At 50.5% G+C, this 23095-nt stretch overlaps 2 protein-coding genes across 2 annotated transcripts in view; one reads left to right on the top strand and one right to left on the bottom strand.

The window, feature by feature from the left end:
- LOC130388334 (adenylate kinase isoenzyme 5-like) overlaps positions 1-2746 on the top strand; it is a 40413-nt gene extending 37667 nt beyond the window's left edge. Inside the window, exons 9-10 of the mRNA XM_056597795.1 lie at positions 1-118; positions 1910-2746. The exon at positions 1-118 is cut by the window's left edge and continues 98 nt beyond it. Of these exons, the coding sequence (XP_056453770.1) occupies positions 1-118; positions 1910-1972 (181 nt within the window). The 3' untranslated portion in view covers positions 1973-2746. The remainder of the gene's footprint in view (positions 119-1909) is intronic.
- A 1913-nt stretch (positions 2747-4659) lies between these two features.
- LOC130387139 (ZZ-type zinc finger-containing protein 3-like) lies at positions 4660-23084 on the bottom strand. Its single transcript, XM_056596133.1, has 13 exons — positions 22163-23084; positions 19214-20580; positions 18825-19084; positions 15335-15473; positions 14908-15055; positions 14662-14774; positions 13743-13814; positions 12975-13076; positions 12071-12166; positions 10579-10728; positions 8103-8237; positions 7626-7726; positions 4660-4830 (listed from the first exon to the last, which is right to left on the bottom strand). The coding sequence occupies exons 1-13, from the start codon at positions 22179-22181 to the stop codon at positions 4686-4688; spliced, it is 2847 nt and encodes a 948-aa protein (XP_056452108.1). The 5' UTR covers positions 22182-23084; the 3' UTR covers positions 4660-4685.
- Between the last annotated feature and the right edge of the window lie 11 nt (positions 23085-23095).

The following is a 23095-nucleotide window of genomic DNA, read 5'->3' as shown; positions in this document are numbered from 1 at the left end:
CTCCTCCTCCTCCTCCTCCTCTTCCTCCTCCTCCTCCTGCTCCCAGATGGACCGGGGCGCGTGTCCAGACAGCACCTCCCTGGCTGAGCTCTACCACCAACAGAACCTCTTGCACCGGGTGAGTGTCTGGAAGCCCCCCCCCCCCCCCCCCGGTCTCACCAGGACAGCCGTGGTTCCTGAACCCGTTCCCTTCCGTTCCGTTCAACTGTATTGTATCTGTATAGCCCTTAATCAACGATACAGTCTCCAAAGGGCCCAATATTGATGACACCCCCCTTTACCCAAGCCCCCACAAGGGCAAGAAAAAACACCCTTAAAGGGGACCTATTATGCTTTTTCGACTTTTATGACCTATAAACGTTGTTATAATGATTGATAGTCATGTTTAACCATACTAAAGTGTCAAATAATGACGTACATGCATTTCGACGTATTCCCTGCTGACAGTCTGGGGTGGCTGTGCAGAGCGCTAAACACTCGGGACAACGTTTGCGATTCACTTGATTCACATTTCCGGGAAATCATCTACGTAGTCGTAGAGGCACTCCTGCCGCGCCCCCATATGCCTGGTCAAATCTGGCCGTGCGCGCGCCTCAAGGAAGGTAACCAATAACAACGGAGTTGGGTTGGCAGGAGGGGGGCGAGGGGGCGGAGAAGGACGAAACCGAGCGTTGACAGAGAATGCTTTTAGCGCCAAGATGAGAGGAAGAGTTTCCCGAAAATCTACATCGTTTTTTGTGTATGGTTAAACATGACGATCAATCATTATAACAACGATTATAGGTCATAAAAGTCGAAAAAGCATAATAGGTCCCCTTTAAACCAGCAAGGAAGAAATCTAGAGAAGAGATTGATAGTTGGGGAGTGCAGTGGGGGAGTTCAGGGCCGTGTTCCAATACCCGTACTTCCATGAGTATACTTAAAGGAAGTACACTATCTGCACTATCCGTACTCACTTGAGTACGCTAATTTTTCAGATGTGAGTGCTGTTCCAAATCGAGTACTCCGTGGTGCACTTACCGGAAATGACGATCACGACTGCCGCCGTGGCTCCTCCCCCGCAATAAACATCCCGCTTTGAACGGTGAACTCTTTACGCCTAGCAGCTATAAAAAGCTATAAAAACTACAAAATGACTCTATTAATGCAGGCTATGTGGAAAATGCGCCGACTTTGGCTCAGCCTGGCTCCGCCTCTTCCGCTACGTAGCTAAGATGGCTGCCGTTGAGTACGGAGAGTGTCCTTCGATCCACACTTCACGATTAGCCCATTTTGAGTACGGCATCCGGGTCCTTGAAGTATACTTCTTTTCGTACTTAGTACGAACAGTACGGGTATTGGAACACGGCCCGTGTTTTGGGGTAGCAGCTGGGAAACGACTTTCCGGGTTCAGAAACAATTTATTTTGGGTCGACGGTTCGAAAACAGGTGCAGGAAACCAGAACGGTCACCTGACCATGTCTGGGGAAAGGGGGTAGAGAGATGGCAGGTGTGTGTGTGAGGTGTGTGTGAGATGTGTGAGATGTGTGTGTGTGTGTGTGAGATGTGTGAGATGTGTGTGTGTGTGTGTGTGTGTGCTTTTGAGGAGTTTGTCAGTGAAGTGTGTATGTGAGGTGTGTGTGTGTTTGAGGGTTTTGTGTGTGAGGAGTGTATGTGTGTTTGTGTATCGGGTGTGTGTATTTGAGGTTTGTGTCTGTTAGGTATATGCACGTGTGTGTTTAAGGTGTGTGTGTGTGTGTGTGTGTGTGTGTGTGTGTGTGTGTGTGTGTGTGTGTATATTTGAGGTTTGTGTATCTGAGGTGTGTGTGTGTGTGTGTATCTGTATGTGATATATGTGAATGTGTGTGTGGGCTGCGTGTGTGTGTTCATGCTGGGCGTGGCCTCAGCGGGTTTGTCTTCTCGTCTCCAGATCGACGGCGACTCACCGGAGGTGGGGCTGACGCAGATGCGCCTCGCGCTGGACTCCTGCTAAGAGGGTCGTCTCTTAAAAGCTCAGAGGGACCCCCACTCTGCGGCAACCGGGAGACCCGCTTATCATTTGTGACCGACTGTGTCTCTCTCTTCTCTCTTGTGTATCTTTATTAAAAACCCAGCCATTCAATGGAAAACGCACCCAGACACAGAAAGCATAAGCCCTACAGACTCACGTACATTAAGCACCAGTGAAATGCATGCTGTTGGTGTCATCTGAACACTCCGTTTTACTATCAGTATCAGTGATGAACTAACTCTATCTAGTGACACTGAATAAAACGCATCCGGGCCGACACAGAGCGCTCGAGTCTCTTATTTAACTAAACACCGTCTTTGCTCTCTAATCTTGATCGGACTCCGTCAACGGTTAACGCTACATCTCCGAGCCCGACAGCCGGGGACAGACTGCGCCGCGGGGAGAAATGATCAACGCGACTTATGGCCCGCCGTGATTCCGAGGAGCGTTTGTGGTTCAGATAAAGCGCTTTTTCTTTCTGTTTTGTGCAGTGCGAGTGTCTTGAAAAGACGAGGGAAAGGGTATACCTGTCAAACTGTACAGGTATTCTGACTATCATGTGCAGCATGCTTTATTCTGTAGCAAGCATGCAACAAATACAATCAAGCGTATTGCCTTTTGGTGTCAGTACATAAAGTGAGGTGAAAAACTAACAAAAATATATATTGCATTTATAATTGATTAAAGTTCAAGCTTTATGTATGGGACAATGTTACATTCAATTACTTGTCTGAGTCAGATATTTATTAAATAAAGCAAGAGCATTTGTTTAATTGAGTATTGTTGAGCATTTCTTTTGATGGTTGCATGGTAGTTCAGTAGTCATCGCTAACCAAATGACGCCATCTACTGGTAGATAACGCAAAATGCCCATACATTGAAAGGCCTAATCACTCATTAATGTGAATTTTGTCATTGACTCAAAGATAACGAACCCCTTAACAATTAACGTGTATCGGGTTTTGTCGAACAATATTCAGCAGGCTTAATTACAATAAGTACTAATTAAAAAAAAGTCTCTATTTGTATTGTCCACTAAATTAGCTTGAACTTCACTAATGTCTCCCTGACACATTAATAATTGACGGTATGTCCAACATTTGTGAATACTAAAGGGCAATACACAGAAAAGGAGAATATAAACACTATTTTCACATACTTTTATTTCCACAGTTCTCCTCTAGCAGTTTTTTTTGTACATTATTTTTTATTTTTACATAAGAACAGACTGTTATACACATACAGAAGCGGGCACGGGGGTGAGGGAGACGGAACAAAACCCATTCAAAATGGCCTCTACTCAAGCACAACCAAATCTATGTGTATAAAATTGCGTGGGTTTTTCCACTGTGGTTGGAGGCGACAATTGCCTCGATTCTTTTGATTTTTAAATAGATTCATAAAAATACAATCTTTTTTCTAACTTTCAAATGGACCTTTATGTGGACCGCCAAATAAAGGAGGACCGATGGGTTGAAACGGCTCGGGTGACGATGGTCGATGGTGAGGTAAAACAAAAATAGAGAAACAAAAATGGCACACAGCAACTAATGCCGGCTACTTTACACCATATATTTGCATTACTCCACATGATTAACAAGAGCGGACATCTTTTTTGGAGGGGGGTGGGGTGGGGGGGGGTGACAGAAAAATAGGCATCACAAAAACAAACAAGACCCCCCCCCCCCCCCACCTCCCTCCCTCTGCGTTCCAGTGCCCTTCACACCTGACGCCTCTTCCTTCAACGTGACGCGAGCTCGCAGGGCTGTAGTGCTTCATTACGAGGAGCGTGGCGGGGGGGTGGGGGGGAGAACTGAACAGGTCTTTAGTAACACAGCAGAAACCATTTGGATATAAAAGAGAAATGTGTTACGAGGGTTCGAGAGTGACAGAGACGATGGGGGAGTGAAGAGTCTCCAAGAGTGACCGGCGGGCTAGCTCGCCGCTATGCTAACACTAAACTGCCCCCCCCTGCCCCCACGTGGCACGTGGTCCTTTCATATCTAGAGAGGGGGGGGGGGGGGGGCCTTCATATGTAGAAGGTCACATGGCCACCGTGATTCCAGGCGGGTCCGTCGAGCGCGCAGCGGTCTCCACGGCGACGCGTTTCCATAATAACAGTCCGACCCGGTTCTCATCGGAGGAACCAGGCTCATAAATACTCAGATATACCCAATCCCCCCCCGCCTGTAAATAAACAACAGCACGCACCGCGCTGACGCACCGCACACACATTCACCCGCTCAACAGACACACCAGATTGTTATTCGGGGGTTGATCACTTAGGTCCCCCGGCAACGCCAGAGAGATGCAGACGGAGGGGGGGGGGGGGGGGGGGAAGAAGAGCTCGAGGGCACACTGGGGGAGGGGGGGGGGGAATGTTGCCGTGCCGTCCGTTGTCCGGGTTCATTTTTCCGTCAAAATAACGTGACATGGGGTGGCCGCCGTCATGGTGGGGAGGGAGGGAGGGAGGCAGGCCGCCCCCCCCCCCCCCCCCCCCCCCACCAGCAGCACTCCGGTCGGCCCTGGAAGCCCCCCCCAACACCCCTTGGCCGACCGCCAGGTGAAGCGGTGGTCAGGGGGGGGGGGGGGCGGAGCCGGGGTGGCGAGCGGCCTTGTGTGTGTGGGGGGGGGGGGGGGGGGGGGTTAGCGAGCGAGATGGGGGAGGGGGGAGCCGGGGCCGGGCGGGGCCCTGTCATCTGTTGGCAGGGTAGTAGTTGGGGTCCAGGTAGTTGTAGCCGGCGGCGTGCGGGAGGCGGTAGTCGCGGTCGAGGAAGGAGTCGGGCTGGCTGACGGGCTCCAGGTGGTGATCCGCCGAGTGGGTCTCCGTCTTGAACAGGCTGCCGGGAGAGGGGGCGGAGCCACACGTCTTTACACCGCTGGTACCCTAACCCAGACACTAACCCTAACCCCGAGACTAACCCTGAGACTAACCCTGAGACTAACACTAACCCCGAGACTAACACTAACCCTGAGACTAACCCTGAGACTAACCCTGAGACTAACCCTGAGACTAACCCTGAGACTAACCCTGAGACTAACCCTGAGACTAACACGAACCCCGAGACTAACACTAACCCTGAGACTAACCCTGAGACTAACCCTGAGACTAACCCTAACCCTGACACTAACCCCGAGACTAACACTAACCCTGAGACTAACACTAACCCCGAGACTAACACTAACCCCGAGACTAACACTAACCCTGAGACTAACACTAACCCTGAGACTAACCCTAACCCTGAGACTAACACTAAGCCTGAGACTAACACTAAGCCTGAGACTAACACTACCCCTGACACTAACCCTGAGACTAACACTAACCCTGACCCTAACCCTGAGACTAACACTAACCCTGAGACTAACCCTAACCCTGACACTAACTCTAACCCTGACCCTAACCCTGAGACTAACACTAACCCTGAGACTAACCCTAACCCCGACACTAACTCTAACCCTGACCCTATCACTAACTCTAACCCTAACCCTGAGACTAACACTACCCCTGACACTAACCCTGAGACTAACACTAACCCTGACCCTAACCCTGAGACTAACACTAACCCTGAGACTAACCCTAACCCTGACACTAACTCTAACCCTGACCCTAACCCTGAGACTAACACTAACCCTGAGACTAACACTAACCCTGAGACTAACCCTGAGACTAACCCTGAGACTAACACTAACCCCGAGACAAACACTAACCCCGAGACAAACACTAACCCTGAGACTAACCCTAACCCCGACACTAACTCTAACCCTGAGACTAACACTAACCCTGACCCTAACCCTGAGACTAACACTAACCCTGAGACTAACCCTAACCCTGAGACTAACCCTAACCCTGAGACTAACCCTAACCCTGACACTAACCCTGAGACTAACACTAACCCTGAGACTAACCCTAACCCTGAGACTAACCCTAACCCTAACACTAACTCTAACCCTGACCCTGACCGGCTGAGCTCTTTAAAGGCCGTACCACGGGACTAAAGCAGCAGCCTTTGCCTCGGGGGTCCATGCGTGAGATTACGTCCCCTTTGACCGCGGCGAACGCGTTTCATCGCCGCCGCTGACACAGAAAGATCAGCCCATCAAGGCTCACTCAAACACACACACGGGGGGGGGGGGGCAACAGTGAGGGACTGAGGCGCTCAGTGCCGGCGATGACAACGAGAGACGCCGGTCAGGTGTGTGTTTGTGGAGCCTCAATGTTCAAAAGAGTAGCTGTGTGCACGTCGCACCTCCTGGCCAGGAGCAGGACAAATGGAGTAATATTGAGTGAAAGAAATGTAATCCGCAGCACTGCTTAAGCTCCCATAATCATTTATTAATAAAAAATGACCAGCAGCGTTTCTACCCTACTGGGTCTTCACAGGCAAATGGTGCGACCCATTTGATGGGGGCACATATACAGGTCATATGATCAGCTGACCCACAATGTGAACAATAGAGTACTAGAGTGAAAGCGCCACGTTGTCCTGGCAACCGGATTTTCTGTTCTAAACAACCGAACGAGAGAGGGAGTTCTCCATTGCTTCAATGCGTTTCTTTCAAAATGAAAATAAATCGATTTCAAGAGGTGATAATCACTACCAATCGAAACGTGTCGAGGCGTTCACGCATTCCCCTGGGGTATTAAAAAGGAAAAGTTCATAAACGTTAAGTTTATCATTATTATTTTTTATATGAAGACAATCTATTCTCAAATATATCACTAACATCGTTGGTAAAGCAAACTCGCAAATCAATTCGCAAGAAAATCTTTCCTTTTCTAGGAAACGTGACGTCACACGTCAGCACTCTGAGCCGTGTTAACAGACACCGAATGGCCTCAATGGAGCGTACCATTACTGGTCGGCACACACAGCACCGAATGGCCTCAATGGAGCGTACCATTACTGGTCGGCACACACAGCACTGAATGGCCTCAATGGAGCGTACCATTACTGGTCGGCACACACAGCACTGAATGGCCTCAATGGAGCGTACCATTACTGGTCGGCACACACAGCACTGAATGGCCTCAATGGAGCGTACCATTACTGGTCGGCACACACAGCACTGAATGGCCTCAATGGAGCGTACCATCACTGGTCGGCACACACAGCACTGAATGGCCTCAATGGAGCGTACCATTACTGGTCGGCACACACAGCACTGAATGGCCTCAATGGAGCGTACCATTACTGGTCGGCACACACAGCACTGAATGGCCTCAATGGAGCGTACCATTACTGGTCGGCACACACAGCACTGAATGGCCTCAATGGAGCGTACCATTACTGGTCGGCACACACAGCACTGAATGGCCTCAATGGAGCGTACCATTACTGGTCGGCACACACAGCACTGAATGGCCTCAATGGAGCGTACCATTACTGGTCGGCACACACAGCACTGAATGGCCTCAATGGAGCGTACCATTACTGGTCGGCACACACAGCACTGAATGGCCTCAATGGAGCGTACCATTACTGGTCGGCACACACAGCACTGAATGGCCTCAATGGAGCGTACCATCACTGGTCGGAGCGTACCATCACTGGTCGGCACACACAGCACTGAGCAGACACGATACACGGCGCTACGGTAGAGAGAGCCCATCGGAGGCCTCGGGACGGCGCCTCACCAGTCGGAGCAGCTGGAGCAGAGGTCCACGGCGTTGTCCGGCGGGCAGTCGGCGCAGTGCCACCTCGTCCCCTGGATGAGCTCCACGCCGCAGGCGTCACACTGACAACACAACACCCCGGGGGTCAACGGCGGCACAGGGGGTCGTAGCCATGGTGACGCGGGGAGGGGAGGGGAGGTGGAGGATGTATGGAGGGGGTGTATTATGGTATGGAGGGGGTGTATTATGGTATGGAGGGGGTGTATTATGGTATGGAGGGGGTGTATTATGGTATGGAGGGTGTGTATTATGGTATGGAGGGGGTGTATTATGGTACGGAGGGGGTATTATGGTACGGAGGGGGTACTATGGTATGGAGGGGGTACTATGGTATGGAGGGGGTGTATTATGGTATGGAGGGGGTGTATTATGGTATGGAGGGGGTACTATGGTACGGAGGGGGTACTATGGTACGGAGGGGGTATGATGACGGGGTACCTTATAGCCCGGGTGTTGCATCGTGCTGCCCTCGTCCCTGATCTCCCTGAGCCTCCTCTTCTTCAGCCTCTTCAGCTCCAACAGCTCCTGGTACTCAGGAAGGTGTCTCAGCTCCTCAGGCACGCCCTCCTCCTCCTGACACACACACACACACACACACACACACACACACACACACACACACACACACACACACACACACACACACACACACACACACACACACACACACACACACACACACACACACACACACACACACGATTAGACCATATGCGTGACACTGGACCACTTCAAATTAGAGGGTGGATTGGCCTTTGTTCTCTCTTGGGCTGTTTATAATAATCACTGGGATTATCCAGGATCACTCTGTTAACCCTCGGATTAAACCCATTCTGAACTAGTGGTATCTGGACCAATTTAATTACCCAATCACAGTCATTAGCGTATCGAATACACACCTACTTCTGCAAAGAGCAAACACAAATCACAAGACCAATAGCAAGCCACAAACATCGAGGCACACCCAGGTATATTCCGGCGCAGCCGATGTAGATTGACCCCGATTGTGCACCGCTGAGCGTCCATTGAAGGAGGGCCCCCTGTTCTCTCTCAGTGTTATTAGGTCTCGAGGGGAGAGGGAGGCGCCGGGAAACGTGGCCCGGGAGGCCCGCTGAGACCGTGATTAAGGGCTATTCAAATTAAATGGACTTTGCTAGACCGGATTAGGAACCATCTACACGCCGGAGAGTGGCCCTTTAAGAGCGTCAACGCCAGGGGTCATCAGTGACACAAGAGGCAAGACGTGACCGTTGCCTCTGGCAACGACGCCTTTGAGACTCGGCTCCCCCCCCCCCCCCCCCCCCCCCCCCCCCCGGCTGTGTTGGAGGTTCTCTGTTGGCGTGTTAGCCGGCAGCTTGTGGTCCCAGCGTGGCACGATGACCTAGCTCTGCTTAAAAGGTTACTGCCGTCTCTCTCTCTGAGAGAGAGACAGAGACAGAGAGAGAGAGAGAGACAGACAGAGAGAGATCTACAGTCCATCCCTCTAGTTCCTCATTTGGGAAGAAGGTGCATGTGTTGTGTGTTCAAAGCAATCAGGGGGCTTTATCCCGAGGTGTTTCTGCCGCAGAGCGGACAGAAGGGACACGGCAGGACACTCTGCTTCACACACCCCCCCCACCGCCCTGAAAACAATTCAAATAGACAAGAAACGTTCCTAAGCAGCACTCGGATGACAGGTCAGTTCCCAGGGATTGGAGGAGGTTATGAAAGCAACACACACTAAACATCAGCAGGTCCAAAGTCAATGCACACTGGAGAGCCACGCAAGGGCCGACCGGAAATGCAGATTTAACTGGGATCACACGTCCTGCAGAAGAACGATAAGGGTATGTAGGTAAGAAGGTAAGAAGGCAAATTGGAAATGTACACTTTGCTCCCAGTCAGCACTTATTAGGAATTTTGGATTATGGGGGAGGTATGCCAAAAGCAAAATAAAATGTATCCTATACCATGGCCAGTGGCTAACTTTGAATAAATAATTAGATTGGCCAGGTGGCACTTGTTCTGCAGAGTCAGAACACCTACACTGACAGGTGTACCGCAGATGGAAACCTTTTTTATTTTTTGTTACTGCACTTCTGTCCCGAAACAGAAACACAGAAACATATTGAAGAACTGCTCTAAGATGGCCTAGGGGTATGAAGGGTCTGAGACGGAGGCCAGGACACGCCATGTCGTTGAGAGTGGATGTAGTGAGCCCCATATTTAGAGAGGTTGAACACCAGCAAGCAACATGGATACCCAGAGACCGCCCCAAACACCCAACACTGGCCATCCTGCCACCGTAGTGAGTCCGCTATGCAGTTATACAAACACACAGAATGGCATTAGGGAGTTTTTATTTCACGCACTTATTTTAAACCAGAGGCAATACTGAAAATGCACTCCTTTTTTCCGGTTTATTTTCTAATTCTTGTGCTCTCTCTCTCTTGTCTACAGCAGTTCTGGGATGTACTCAAAAGAGAAATCACAAGAGCCAGATTTTCTCATCAAGCTCTCTTGTGCCTTCTGTTTACTACAGCAGCTTTAAGATCGGCTCATGTCCCTGTGCTCTGGCTCGATGCAACTTTATTTTCCAGCTGATTCAGTTTCTGCATGGAGGTTGAAATTCATTCCACCACATTAAGATGAAAAAACAAAGATTAAGAGCTTCTTCAAAACCCAGTCGTGCAAAACGCGGCTGAGAGAGAAGTCGAGGGACAAGTAGGGAGATACAGAGTGATTGACAGTGAGGAGGAAGCACACAGAAGGAATTAATGAAATGAGACAGAAAAGGGAGAAAAGGAGGGAACATCAGGCATTCAAACCAATAAGACACAGAAAGACACACACACACACACAAACACAGACAGCGAGAGAGAGAGACCCAGAGAGAGAGCGAGAGAGAGAGAGACAGAGCAGGGCGGTAACGTACGGAGTCGTCGGCTGAGGGGTCCTGAAGGCTGCTGTAGTAGGCGGCGCGCTCGTCCTCCTCCTCCATGAAGACGGGGGGCTCGTAGGACGCCAGGAAGGTGGAGGGCCGGTACAGGTGCTTGTTGAGGTGGTGCTGCCGCTTGTTTGACACCTGGGGGGGGGGGGGGGGGGACAGGAAGTAGAGGCGTCAACGCTCTGGTTCTGAACACCATAACACTCTAATGAGGTCTTCGTATGCATAACATCCCCATGGTTAGCTGCGGAAGTTCTTGAAGGTGACATATTATACCACCAGGTGTGAGTGGGATTAGCTGTTACACGCCCACTTGTGATGTCAGAAGAGGCAGATTTTCAGAACGGCTTGTACGCGCTAATCCCACTCACACCTGGGGGTATAATATGTCACCTTTATGATAATATTTGCCTAGTAGTAGCCTTCACTCTTTCAAAGAAAGCTAACAGGTTTAACAGGACCAAGTTATGTACGTAACAAGCCTGTTCTTGTAAATCATGGACATAGCAGCATTAACACTACTTTATTCTACTATTTAAATAACTACATTACTATAAATATATTTATTAATTATTATTTATTTCTAAATTACCAAAATTAAAACGTACCATTTTTTAGGAACCTTTTGACAAACTAGACGACAGCCGATGTCGAAAGGGCATTTCAAGCCGTAGAATTTGACAAAATGACGTAAACAACAAACAACTATACATCTATCTAGCTAGCAATCTCCATATCTTTCTCTATAACTAGCCATCCATATAGCTACGTTGTCCTTTGGAATCAAAATGTGTCATCAGTACTTAGTCTGTGAACAACATTACAGTGAATCACCATGCTAGTATTTGGCTAAATGTCCTCTCACAGAAACCAACTATATTGCTATTGTTTACGTTGGTGGCAGGGGAGTTCTTATGAAAAGCTCTCAAGGCCTGAACACGCTTCTGTGTGGTTGGTCTGAATCTTTTGCCATGCAAAAGACTATATTTTCATTTCTATATTTGTGTTCAACTTACACTACGTGTCATTACACCACATGTACACAAGGGGGCGATTTAACAAACAACTACACTGGTCGACATCTATGGATGCCAGAGATAGATTGCCTTGTTTTTCCAACAGTATTGTTTTGTATACTGCCGTTTGTGTAAAAATCGTCGAAGATGAGAAAAAGAAAGATGTCAATGTTTATTAGAAACTAAAACGTTTGTCTGAAACCATAACGCTAGGTGGCGTTGATGCTGCGGATGGCCCGTGGAGCTGCCAACGCACCGCGTTGATGCGTGTCTACGCCTTTAGGCAGAATCAACACACCAAAACCCTTCGGCCAAATGACATTGGCAGCCACTGATGTTTTCGGTGAAGCCCGGAGAGAGACGGTTATGATGACGGCTTGATCGCCATCCAGACCGGTATTGTCCCCCAACGGAAAAAGGTACTTTGTTATTTGTGTGGATCCAGTCGGGGTTGCCGCGGTTACCTTCTTGGTGTACATGCACAGGTTGGGCGTCCTTCCAGGAACCGGGATCCCGGCCTTGGTCAGCTTGATGAAGTACTTCTGGACCCGGCTGGCCACCTGGAGCACAAAGGAGAGGCGCCCCCTCTGGTTAATCATCTCCAGGGAGGCCTGGAGGCCTTCACACACACACAACACCTGCCTGCTGTGAAGCCCCGCCGAGGTGTCTGGAAAGGCATCGTTTTGACTAGGGATGCACCGAATATTCGGCCACCGAAAATGGCCCAAAACATAATGTTTGGTATCGGCCGAAGGAGTAAAATGGCCGAAAATAATACACCAAACATTTTTATTTTTGATTAAAAATTATTGCATTTTTTTTTTTTTTTATAAAGGACATTTAATTGTTTGATTAATGCAATGGTGAAAAATTAAAGCAAAATGAATGAATAACAGCAAAAGCCACATTCGGTATTCGGTTTCGGCCAACTGTTTCAGTATATTCGGTTTCGGCCAAGAATTTTCATTTCGGTGCATCCCTAGTTTTGACCCAGGCGGCCCAGAAAGATGACCCACAAACAGCGTCACGTCATTTATTCTCACCCTACGGTGCGTCCGTCGACGGATGACCGAGGGCGTGTACAAAGCCGATATAAATATAAAGGATCAGGTGATGAGAAACAATCCTATCGATTCCACATTTCTTGAAATTAACTCTGCTTCTTCCTGCTTGTTATGCAAAATGGATCCAGTAGGACGGAGGGACCCACAATGCATTTCGAGAGCAGCCCATGCAGAGGCACTGAGACCCGTCGACGGACCGAGGTAGTGTGAATGTAAGGTCAGTCTCCCCCCGGCCCCACAAATCCCAATTTCATGTACATCTTTTAAAATGGGCTGAAATGCTTTAACATTAACGGTCAGTCACCTGTTTGGTGGTCCGGTTTCCCAACGCGTCGGCGATCTTCTGCCACCTTTTAGACTCCACTTCCTCAGGAGGGAACTTGAGCAGAAGTTGTTCCAGCTTTTTCTGTATGACAACAACAACAACAACAGATAGAAGAAGGACCGGTTGAAAACCCTTCTCACTGCAGCAGCCAGCACTTCCTTCAGTGTAGGGACACACCCACTATGTAAATGAATAAGCCTCTCAATGTAGCGTTAACGTCACGGTTTCCATGTTGCGCGTTACATTTGACCAAAACTCACTGGAAATGCATTAGAAAGAGCCAGTTTACAAAAAGGAGGATCCCAGAACCCCAAACCCGTAGGGAAACATAGGAAGAGTGTGCCTTCTGGACTCTACGATACCTTTTTGTGTTGTCCTGACTTAAAAGGGCCAAAACATTCTAAATAACACACACACACACACACACACACACACACACACACACACACACACACACACACACACACACACACACACACACACACACACACACACACACACACACACACACACACACACACACACACCACCCCACCCCACCCCACCCCCCCCCTCTGGTTGCCTGGCGACCGTTGCGGTCTCCTTGACAGCCCAGACATGATGTTTGCTGTGCCTTCGCTGTGCTTTAGCGATGAGCTCGTCACACACACCCTCCCCCCCTTCCAGCTGTGTCTCAGCGTCACATTCCCCCCTCGTTCGCCCCCCCTACCCCCAGTATGATCCCGCACATGAAGGCACCGGGCGTACCTGCTCCTCAACAGTCCACAGCTGGTTAAAGGTGTCCGGCTTGTTGGAGTTGCAGATCCTTCCTCTGATCAGCTGTGAAAACACCAGAGGAACCACATGTTGGAGACGGTAGTCATAGCGATATGCCCCTTGGGGCATTTGAATATGGACACGGCCGACACATAACGCAACTGCCATTTCCGTTCTGGCAGCCGCTCTGCACACCGAAGTGCATATAGTCATGAAAATAAATGAGAACGCAAAAAAAGGAAATAGACCCGGTTTGACTAAGAAACGATCTGAAACCAGAAGTCCCCCGTCGACCGCTTTGGGATGTTAAAAAAAAGAAAGAAAAAAAAGGAAGAATCAACATTGACATCAAAGGAAGGAATCGTCACGTTGGCTTGCAGTGCGCTTGCACCTCGGAGGCGTCCGTTATCCCCGATCCGTTCAGAATATGCACAACTCCCGAGCCAGGTGGGACCTCGCACACAAACAAGTAAGCCCCAATCAGGAGGAGGCTCCCATCTAGAGAGATACCGTAATAAGTGCACGGGTTACACGCCTGCATGAGAAGCAAAGGCTACTAGCGCCCATGGTGCCGATGGCCGTGATAAATGGCCAGCTCTTGACACACCAACCCCCTTTCAAGACCACCTCTGGGTGGAAGTGAAGGGAGACAAATCGGAGGGAAAAAGGATGCTCATCGGTCAGGCCAGGGCTCGCTGTTGGGTCCTGGTGTAGGTATTTTCACTGGTCTATATTGGTTCGTCTGTCCCTTAGTAACCAAATGCGCAGATATATACGTCTATACCGCTACGCCGTGATTCAACACAGACGCGGTAACCATTCAACGTGAAAAGACCAACAGAGCGACCACGACATGCTGGTGTGGGTCACTGCGGAGAGGGGGGAGGGGGGAGGGGGGAGGGGGGTGTACCTGGGAGTCGTTGCCGTTCTCCAGGGTGTCACTAGTGGGCAGCAGTGAGTACATGGCAGAGGGCTCGCCCTCCTTCTTCGGCTCCACCGGACTGGTCGGCCTGGTGGGCATCCCTAGTTGGCAGAGACCCACGGTTACTTGTTTCACCTTCGAGTTCCGTCCAACACACACACACACACGCACACGCACACGCACACGCACACGCACACACGCACACACACACACACACACTAAGGTTACACGCACCCTGGTCAAAGATGAGCTTCAGCTGCCGGGTTTTGCGCTTCTTGTCGCAGAACTCCCGCTCGAAGTCGCCCAGCCCCGAGGTGTACTTGTCCCAGGCGATGTCCGGGAGCTGGACCACCCGCTGGGGGCAGGGCATGCCCATGTTCTCCTGCCGAGGGAGGGGGGGGGGGGGGGGCAAAGTCAACATCGACGTTCTACTGAGGAACGTCAAACTAAAGAAGCGTTTTCTACCTAAACGTTATAACAGCGTGGAGAAGAACGTCCACCTTCAAGGGATGGGAGTTATAAGGAACCAGGTGTATGAACTATGACTTATTTTGAATAATTGCACACATTCAAATCTAATTTCCCTGTTCACCGACCGTCGCCACGGACGCGGGAACGGATCACGAAAGAGAGAGGCACTCCACGCGTCGGCCGCCGTTACCCTTTTCTGCAGCTGCTCCACGAAGCTGACGGGCGCGGCCAGCGCCTGTCTCTGGTGGCGCGTCAGGGTCTCCAGGTCCAGCACGGCCTGCGTCCGCTGGGCCTCCAGCACTCCGATCGTCTGCAGCAGGCGCTGGTAGCTGGGAGGGGGGGGTTAGAGGGGAGCCACATGCATGATTCAGACCGAATCAAACCTCTAGGAGAGCTCGCCTCACGTTCACACGGAGGCGCGCTCACCTGCGTGCATAATGCAACGGTGGGACTCCCTCCTCTGGAAACACTTTGATACAAAGTGGCGCACAGACACCGACAACCTGCCTGCAGGAATACCTCCCGCCATCTCTGTCTGGGGAAGGGATTTCAAGGGGCAGGGGACTCTCTCGCCTGTGTGCCATGGTGCCGGCCCTCCGACTAGGGTTAAGTAGTAGTAGACTTAAAAAGGTTCCCCGCACGGACTTCCCTTTTGGATAATCGAATGAAAAAACATTCGTATCGCGCTACTCAATGGAAAAGACTCAATTGGTGCATTTGGTCGATTCAAATCCTAAACAACCCTTGCCTGTGGCTTCACCTCTTCACATTCACACAGCGGTATGCACCCCCTCTGTGTGACACCAGACAGCCAACAATGGGGCAACCCAGTGGCTTAAAGAAGTAAAGGTAATAAAAAACCTCCCAACACTTGGATGGTGTGACATTATCACAAAAGCCTTCGGGGGTCTTCGGAGGGGCAGAGGGAATGAATGAAAGAGGGGGGGGGGGTATGACGCCATGGCTTACATCAGGAAGTGAGTCAGCGGCTGCAATAAGAGCAACGTTTCAGCCTTTTCCCTCTTCTCCTAATCTATAACCTCATTTGCGCACAGGTGCTTCCGGAAGTGGATCGATCCCGTTTCCGATGGACATGAATGAAAATCAATGAGATGCACCCGGCCCATTTAGAGCTAGTTATGTTTTTTTGATGCGCCCCAATCTCCGGGATTGGGATGAGTGGGTACCATTTAACCACAGATGCCTTTGTCAGACTCATTGCTGCATTTGGCGCTTCCCGTCATCCTGCACAACATGACGTGATATAAAAAGCAGGTTCATCTGAAGGTCCCTCGGCGATGCCTCTAACTCGTATTTACTTCTATTTACAGTGATTTAAACTAAATGATGCTGCTTTTAAATCAGTGAAGAGGTAAAGATTATCAGTGACTCCATGGAGAGAAGCCTCAGCAAACATCTGCTCGTAGGAACGAAAATAACAAGATAAAAATATGCAGGACTAAACAGAAACATGAAAAAAAAAAAGGAAAAACGATTTTCAAATCCTTAAGACCATAACCAAAACCCTCCAATATCCTGTCACAGACCAAATGAAGAGCCTCGTTTTAATGACTTGAGCTTCTCACACAGCACGGGCATTAGACAAAACCTAGAGTAAATCTAGCCCTGCACTCTCTGAAATCCCTTTGCAAGGTCACTCTCCCAAATCGGCCCAGAGTCATATCCCTCCTCATGTAAGGAATGACAGAGGAATTGGGGGACGAACACGAGTCTCCGTGCATAATCCCATGTGACACGTGAAGCACCTGAGGAAGGCCCCCTCCATTATTCAACGTATTTAATAATTCTTGCATCAGGGTGCTTCCGTGATCAAAGCGCTGCTTTAACCAGGGCGTGGAAACAAATCAACTGAGCCAGTTTATGCATTTCACGCTCATGGGGATTCTTGGAAAACCTAAATTTAGCGGCTTGTTCTCACCAGGCGGATAATCAAAATGCAAACCCGCCAAGTGAAACATTATCTGCTGGAAGAGAAAACCACTCAGCGTTGCAGTGTTCCTCTCACGACGAAGACATATTAGGTTCACTACACATGGCGAGCATCCAGGCATTAAGTGTGACCAGAAAACCCAAGCCACATATTGCTGTACAATAGATATGATTACCATTAGTGACCAGGCACAGATACACCTGTAGAGATATTCAAGGTATCTTCATTCTCCCGATCTGCTTGAAAGGGGACTACGTGTAAGAAGCATAGATCCCTTCTCATTACTAGCCCCCTATGGCCGGGCAGTGAACTGCAGCCGGATGAAGCTGGCAGATTGAGAGCAGTGGAGTGTGAGGGCCAGGGGGTTGAGGCAATAGGTCATAAACTAACGTTAGTTAATCATAAATGAGCTAGCCAAGATAGACAAAAGGGAGTGACACGAGAGGATATAAAGCATATAAAATGCACAAGTGATAAACATTCTCAAAAAGAGATGTTTCTGTCCTCAACTACGGCATGATGTCAATTCCTTAATTTATCAGTTAATGTCAAGCCACAGGCTGTTTTAGGAGTTTTGGGGAAGGTCTATTTTTTTACAACCTTTTCATATATTGACAATTTAAAGGCTCCTTCCATTTCTTCTCCCCTTTATTTTGCTGTACTAAAGGCTTGGCTTCAGACCATTGAACTTGTCCAGTAGACGACACGTTTTGATCTAGGCTAAATAAAATCAAAATATAAATTATTCAGTACAAGATGGTAGTAACGCGTGGCCACTGAAAGTAAAAAATGATTCACGTTACAGAACTTATCCACGTGAATCCAAATGATCTGCTCATCGTTCTGTTGCCCTTGCGAAATTAAAAGGGTCCAACTGGTTGAACCGGAAAACCGGACTGTCAAAGTCAGACACTCAGCCATTTCAAATAGCTTGGGTTTGTACTCAAAACCACTGTTCCACATCAATGGTCACTAATGTTGTACACACAGACAAAAAACCAACTACCAAGTTATGGAAGAACACATACAAGACGATGCAGCATGTGGGTTGGAGAGTTGCCCTCTTCAGAAATACATTTAGAAGTTCCATTGCAAATTAAGTTACTCTGAATGCCAAAGCCTTTTGTTCCCAGCATTGCAGTCAAAATGCTGGCATTAACAGAGATGCTTGGCTACAATTTTGGTCTCTGGTGAGGGGCATCTAATTAAGACCGCTATTCGGCATTCAGCCACTATTAAAGTGTCTTTATGCTACCAACTAAAAGGATACGCCGGCACACTTAAGATACAGAGAAAGGCAGACGCCTCGGGCCATTGGTACCGTCTCCCTATCGGTGTTATGTCAGGTCCAGTGAACGCTGCACCATTAATGCTACCCGCTCAGAAAACACTGACGCAATGACTGCACATCTCCGCCAGTTTGAGAGAAACACCCAGCAGCATTATCGGGAGTGGGAATCAGTGCAACACTCGCACAACTCTATCGATACCCAACATTGTCAAAAAGGAATAACTTTGCGTACCAAGTGGGAAAAATAAGCCAGTGGTGAATTGAGCTTCTTGAGCATCTATTGACCTGTACCATTATCCAACAGGAATACCCAACAGCTTTCTGATGTATGACAGAGGGAAAAAAAAATCGAATGAAGTCTTCAAAGAGCACAGAGTAACAAGGACAGAGGAACGGTGACAGAAAGAAAAGAGAAACCTCCCAGCTCCCCCAACATACTCTTTGTTGTGCTTCAGTGCCAGGTGGTCCGACTCAAAGTAATATACATCCGGCTCTTCCTCCTCCTCCTCTTCCTCCTCCGCGCCCGTCCGCGCTGTGGCCGCGGCCCCCGCTTTACCGCCCACCGCCTCGTTGTCCTTCAGGGGCCCAATGTCCTCCGGGGCCCCCAGCGACACCCCGGCTCCGCCCCCGTCTCCGGCCCCCACCGAGGCCGGCGCCTCGCTGAGGAGGGGCCCCACGAGGTCCGAGAGCGGGGGCTCCTCGGGCGTGGCCGGGCGGGAGGCCTCCATCATCACCACCTCCTCCACCGCCTCCTCCTCCACCACCACCACCTGCTCCTCCTCCACCTCCACCGCCACCGCCTCCTCCTGCTGCTCCTCCACCTCCACCTCCGCCTCTCCCCCCCCCAGGAAGCCGTTGTCCCTGGGGGGGGAGGGCCTGCCGCTGGGGGGGGCCCTCCGGGGGGAAGTCCGCAGGGTGTATCTGTGTTCGTGGGGCTCCGTGAACGACGGCGGGGAGGGGTTGCATCCGAGGTCCGTGGGGGAGCCGGCAGGGTGTGTGTGTGGGGGGGGGGAGACGGGCTCTGTGGGGGAGGGCGTGGGGGCCGGCGGGGGTTCTAGCGGGGGTGAGCTTTCTCCTGAGTGGCTGTTGTTGTTGTTTTGGTGGCGGTGGTTCGCCGGGCTAATGTCTACGTCGTGAGCGGAGGAGAAGGAGGAGGCGACAGCGACCACCTCCACCCGCGGCGACGGCGCGCGCCCGTTGGTGCCCCCCACCTCCGCCTCCGTCACCACCGCCTCCTCCCGGGCCGAGCACGCCACCTCCACCTCCACCTCCTGCTCCTCGGCCCCCAGCAGCTCAGGGAGCGGGTCCTCCGCTAAAGGGTCCGGCGGGGGGGCCGACGGGGGCTCCGACGGCACGGGGGTAGAGTTTCTACAAGGCACGGTGAGCTCAGGGGACGGGGGCGCCGCCGACTGGCTGCCATTGGGCAGCGCGGGGCCGGCGGCGGCGGGCTTCGCGTCGACGGTCGGCGCGCGGGGGCCGCCGGCGGGCTCCGCCTTGACCTCGACCAGGCCGTTGGAGGCCCCGTGGGCGTTGGGGGGCCCACCGGCCGTGACCTCCACCTCGTCCGCCTCGCGTTTGATCGCGTCGGCGAGGACGGGCGAGGCGCGGCCGTTGTCCTTGATGTCGTCGAACACCGACCCAGGGCTCTCTGCGTCGATGGACGCCGCGTCGTCGTCCTCATCGATGTCGTCTTCTTCCTCCTCCTCCTCCTCCTCTTCCTCTTCCTCGTCGTCGTCCTCAGCTCCTCCAGAAGACGCCTCAGAAGGCGGACCCTGCTTGGCCTTCTTGAGCTGAGGGGAGGACTCCCGCGCCCCCCTCCCCCTCACGCAGGTCTCCGACCCCTCCTTGTCCGGACACGGCGCGCTGCGCTTCCGGGAGCCGGTCCACGGCTCGCCCTCGGCGGGCTTTGGGTCCGCTACCTTGCCCGGCGACGGGGACTGCGACGACTGGCCGTCCTGCCGCGTCTCCTGCTTCTTCTTGGGTGAGCGGGCCCGGGGCACGGGCGACGCCGCCGTCTCGTCGGGCGGGGCGATGCTACGGTTCCGGAGGGTTCGGCCACAGAAGTTCTCGTCCAGTCCATTGTGCCCCACTGATGACCGCGTGACGCGCGAGGAACGGGACGCGGCCATAGTACGGTGGGGGCCTACAGCGTCCTCATCCTGGTGCTCTCTCCTCGGCAGCAGAACGTGGGCACCTGCATGACAACACAGACACGGCATGAAGACACGGCGTGGGGTAACGCTAGGAGTCACACAGAGACCACCGCGTCCACAAAGGCTCTCTTGATAACTTTAGGTTGGGTTTTGGTGCAACATAGCAGTCTATTTTAGGCAACTGACCATTCACAATGGACCATAAACAATTTGGTCACATCAATGAATTAAACAGTGTGTACATTTTGTTTAAGGTGTTTGTTTGATCAAGGACCACAGTGTAGATACTGATATATATCAGGGGAACCGCTGAGACGGGCTTTGTGGAATGATGTCATACACCAGGGATAACAATGGGTCATGTCTTCACCTAATAAATGGGACCAAAGTGGACAATAAAAATCTAGAGGGAATCTAAGTGACCCAATAGTGATTCAGTACCAAGAAAAATGACTGCAACCCTGACTGAAGCAAAAACCTCCTTGAGCATATTGGTGCTCTACATGGAATCCCTTTGACGTGCTTGAAGGACCTACATCTGTCACAACTCATTTAAAAAGCTTCCAGTTACATTACATGAAGTAACTCCCCGCCCCATTAGCAACGCTGTGCTCGCACAGCCCCATAAAGTCCGGAAGGCTACTGTAGCTATGAATGCATTTTCCTACAGGGCGGTGAGCTGGCATGAAGGAAGCCAGGGCGCAGATATTACACACACACTCGACTAAAAATACTCCCTATGAGAGAGCTAATATGATTTGGCGATGCAGAAACCACGGGTGGAAAGAACAACAGTCGGGGTATGTTGTTCAGATAAATCACTGGTCCTTAATTGAAACATAACCAATCGAATTTGACCCAGCCAAGCCTAGAAAACCAATTATGATTTACTTTTCACCAGAAAGCACAATAAAAACAGAAATGATTGCTAGGGTGATCGGAACTCTTCTATGGCTGGTCGACCCTTTATGGTATCCTACCAATAGTGAGCACATTGGAGCCGTAGTGTGCAGTAACTTGTATCCAAATGATGCGCAAACAGCAGCGATACGTGTTATTTTTTCGTAGCTTATTGCATAACGTTAGTTTCGATTTTCGACTAGGCGTAACTCGTGCTCGCATGAGACACGTGTGTGTTGAACATCACTCTAAAGTGAAGCATAAACATAGCATGTCGTTTGGTGTGGATAGTGACCATGGCTGAGGTGATTGACTGATAGCCAGGTTCAATCAAGCGACTTCCTGTTTGTAAACGCGCGGACAGTTGTGGACATAGATTGACACGTGCAACGCAGGGATAACCATAAGCACAACCAGGGCTTTTACATCATCTACATAGACTCTGTCCGAATGAAACATAACCTCCCGTGTCCAAACAGTAGCACCATTCCTAGTTATAGGAACACTGCCCATGTTAAAGTCTCCGAACCATTGTTTAGACCTGCGAGAGCATGTGCTACCCGCCGTATAACGTTAAGATACAACATTCCCCGACCAGGTCGTGCAATAACTACTCAGTTTATACAATACATAAGTCCCCCATTGGGTTTTCGCTTGCTGTATTAGTTCCTAGTCCTATGACGATAACAAAAATCAACCACGAAGTGCCATTGGCAAACATACCCATGAGAAAAACGTTCATATCCTTCGCTCACAGCTCCCCAGCCGTCGCCATCCCCATATAACGTTACAAAGTTATGAAGCACACAGGTGTAATCCAAAACACTAAACCCACTCCTACATCTGCCATACGAACAGCCCCCGTTACGCTCGTCTGTACTTTTTAAAATAGACACAGAGCTGAAGGAAAGAGCTCGACCGTCGAGGCAAACACGCCTTGGCGTACACACACAAGCTGGCGAGCTAACGGTTAGCACGACCAACTTCAGTGCACAACACGACTAGATGTGGCATGCTAGTTAGCAGGCTAACTAGCACCTGCACTGAACCGAGGAGCTAAATATAGGCTTGCGGTGGAGGAAAAACACTGCCCATCAATTGCAATGCACTGCAGGTCATCATTCGTACCACGACCACTTTATTGAATGAGTTTGGTAATCACGCCCTCTCGTTTAACACTGAGCTATGTGAAGTTTGCTCGCTTAGCTAGTCGGTATGTTCGCTGCATCGCGTAAAAAAAAATCACAACACTGCGATTAAATGTAACGTCAGGTATTATAAAGACTCCGTTTGAGAATGTACACAATCACTACCCTAAATCTCATGTTTACGTATGACTCAAACATGTGAACTGCACCCATACAGCGTCCCCGTCGAATTAATTTGCAGTATGCGTGCAGCCACCATTAGCATAGATAGCAGCCCAGCAGTAACGGGGATGGAGCAACTAGCCGTGAATGGCTAATGCTGCCTGGCTACTAGCTAGCTGATTGTTTCGCCTACAACTTCTGCGATCCCTTTGCCCGATACAATGAGTCAGGACTGACCAATGGTGCAGCTCAATATACTCATGTTTTGATGATAAGAGTAATGGATAGCGTGCACTGGAGGTTCGCCCTTAAAAGTACTTTATAACCTCAAGAAACAGACGTACCT

Source organism: Gadus chalcogrammus, chromosome 8, assembly GCF_026213295.1.
Source record: "Gadus chalcogrammus isolate NIFS_2021 chromosome 8, NIFS_Gcha_1.0, whole genome shotgun sequence".
Lineage (NCBI taxonomy): Eukaryota > Metazoa > Chordata > Actinopteri > Gadiformes > Gadidae > Gadus > Gadus chalcogrammus.
The sequence above is the reverse complement of the archived record's forward strand: the minus strand, read 5'-3'. Positions and strand labels throughout refer to the sequence as shown.

What these genes read in the sequence shown, in the direction of transcription:
- LOC130387139 (XM_056596133.1), bottom strand. An exon ending in GAAACCGGACCACCAAACAG is followed by an intron (nt 12,167 to 12,974) that starts GTGACTGACCGT and finishes TTTGTGCTCCAG; the next exon opens with GTGGCCAGCCGGGTCCAGAA. An exon ending in ACCCCTCAGCCGACGACTCC is followed by an intron (nt 8,238 to 10,578) that starts GTACGTTACCGC and finishes TGTGTGTGTCAG; the next exon opens with GAGGAGGAGGGCGTGCCTGA.